General features: G+C 37.1%; 1 protein-coding gene across 1 annotated transcript in view; it reads left to right on the forward strand.

The window, feature by feature from the left end:
* Window positions 1-4: 4 nt before the first annotated feature.
* Window positions 5-2,474, forward strand: part of LOC107300401 (pre-mRNA-splicing factor RBM22-like) — a gene marked incomplete at its 5' end in the record, with an annotated part of 5,602 nt that continues 3,132 nt past the window's right edge. The window contains 3 exons of the mRNA XM_015829733.1: window positions 5-195; window positions 1,195-1,359; window positions 1,502-1,590. Of these exons, the coding sequence (XP_015685219.1) occupies window positions 5-195; window positions 1,195-1,359; window positions 1,502-1,590 (445 nt within the window). The remainder of the gene's footprint in view (window positions 196-1,194; window positions 1,360-1,501; window positions 1,591-2,474) is intronic.

Below are 2,474 nucleotides of genomic sequence, written 5' to 3' on the forward strand. Positions count from 1 at the left end.
AAAACCTACAGATCCAGATGATCCTCTTGCAGATCAGAACATTAAAGATCGCTACTATGGTATAAATGATCCTGTGGCTGACAAGCTCCTCAAGCGAGCTTCTACAATGCCTCGTCTGGACCCCCCTGATGACAAGACAATTACCACACTGTATGTCGGTGGTCTGGGCGATACTATCACTGAGTCTGACCTTAGGTATATTCCTATTGTTGCCTCCTTTCTTGTTAGTGATATAACTGTTTCTTTGAGATTGTCAAGAGATTCTTCCAGGTTCGGTCAAAAGTGTATGGGCAGTAATAGATACCAGCATACATAATTTGCTTCTCAAGGCTTCATTTTTTTAGCCTTTATGTACATTTGATAGCTATTAATTTTTTTTATGGCATTCTCATGCTTGAGTCGATGCAAGAAATTCTATATCCCACCCTTGATTTTTTCCCCCATATAATAAACTGGCACATCTCTGAGTCAATATAGAATGTTGTTTTTTTTTGAGAAGATGTTTCTCATTTTTACATGTCTTCTTGTTTACAAATAATACAAGCCAATAGTGGCAATGAGAAGGGATGCCAAATGAAGGCTTTTTAAATAAGATAGCAGTTAAAGTTATGTCAGCATCTTGCTATTCTGTTTACTAATGTTTCTTTGGCAATATTAGCAAATTATAAATGATTGTACTATATATAAATAAAAATGTAAATGTTCGTTTGTTCAAAATCTTAAATCTCCGAAAGTTCTTCACCGATTGCTTTGAAATTTTGACACAACGTTGCATTCGAATACGCACGTGTTTTTATACCTACTATTATATAGATGTCACACCTGTGACAGGTAAAAACATGCTTTTTTTGAAAAACAGCGCCATCTGTTGGACATAAAAGCAAACACGCTAGATTGTGAAATTAAACATTATAAACGTGCCCTTTCTTCTTTCTTTTCCATTTAACCAGACTGAGCCACAGCAATGCGTGGCCGGGTACAGCTAGTATACATATATTTATAGTAACAAGGGCTCTTACGAATTGTTTCAGATTGAAGATTTTTTTTAGAATTTTAAATAGCATTAAAATAATATAATTAATTGGCGAACTGTTTAGAGGCAAACTTTATTGGCTATAAAACCAATTCAGTTTGGTGTGACATAGGTGTGTGAGAGAGACCATGTGTTACAGTGTCAGAATGTTTCCCCTTCAGGAATCACTTCTATCAGTTTGGTGAGATTCGGACAATAACAGTGGTCCAGAGGCAGCAGTGTGCATTTATCCAGTTTGCTACCCGACAAGCTGCTGAAGTAGCAGCAGAAAAATCCTTCAACAAACTCATTGTGAATGGCCGTAGGCTTAATGTGAAGTGGGGCAGGTAAGTAGTCGGGGGGAAAAAAAGGGAAAGCAATATACATTTTTATTCCACTCTTTCCCTCCAGTACAATTCTAAACTTTGAAGTTCAGTATGTCTAACTTGCCAATCGATCATAATTATGGCATCTTTTCCTGGATCTCAGATCTCAAGCAGCGAGGGGGAAAGAGAAGGAACGAGAAGGGATTACAGAATCTGGTCTAAAACTGGAACCAGTTCCTGGTCTACCTGGAGGTAAGGCAAGGCAGTTGTCTTCTGCCAAAACCATTATGACAGCCTTAGCAAAGGGAAATGCAGATGAATTTGTTTTTCTTGAAGGCAATTATGTCCCCGAAAGGGACTGAAAGAAGTAGAACTTCTTGAGTTCTGTTTAATTATAAATTAAATAAAGAATTAGAACAAGTCTGTGAATGAAAAGGCCTGGATTGATATTTGAAGCCTATTGTTTTAGTTCTTGGAGAGGTGTAAAGAGCCAGGGTTATATTCAAGTGCTTTTGATACTTCAATCTTTTTTTATTTATTTTAGTGCTTCTGAAACTTTTCAAGAGATATAGGTTGCTTATTATAAAATAAGGGCTTTTCATAACAACAGGTCTGTGAAGTAGTCTGGGATGAGAGAGTGACTACTGCTTCAGTGCAGTGCCTCTCCATTTCCTAATCCACGTTGAATCCCTAGAAAATAATGAAGATGTTGTGAGGTTCTTGATGTTCTCTGAGCTTGGATGTTTGTTTGCAGATATTTCATTATACAACTAAATAGCATCATCACTGTCAGTGTGAAGTTTGCTGGCAGGGAAAACTACTACTTATAAACAGACAGGAAACCCCACATTTAGTCACACTGATGATGCTACATAGTAGTAGGGTATCGAAATATCTGCAAGCAACCAAGATTCAGGGACTAGCAATATTTATTTATTTATTTATTTATTATTTCAATTTATATCCCGCCCTTCTCCCGAAGGACTCAGGGCGGCTCACAACATTATTTAAAAGACAAAGAAAGACCCACACACCCCACCGAATAAAACCAAATTAAAACCAATATTTTAGTGTTGTGGTGATTAAAATTTCTAAAAAACCCAATTAAAAAATCCTCCCTAGGCCAGGCCCGCTTG

Source organism: Protobothrops mucrosquamatus, unplaced genomic scaffold, assembly GCF_001527695.2.
Source record: "Protobothrops mucrosquamatus isolate PMUCROS unplaced genomic scaffold, P.Mucros_1.0 scaffold6914, whole genome shotgun sequence".
In the NCBI taxonomy this organism is placed as follows: domain Eukaryota; kingdom Metazoa; phylum Chordata; class Lepidosauria; order Squamata; family Viperidae; genus Protobothrops; species Protobothrops mucrosquamatus.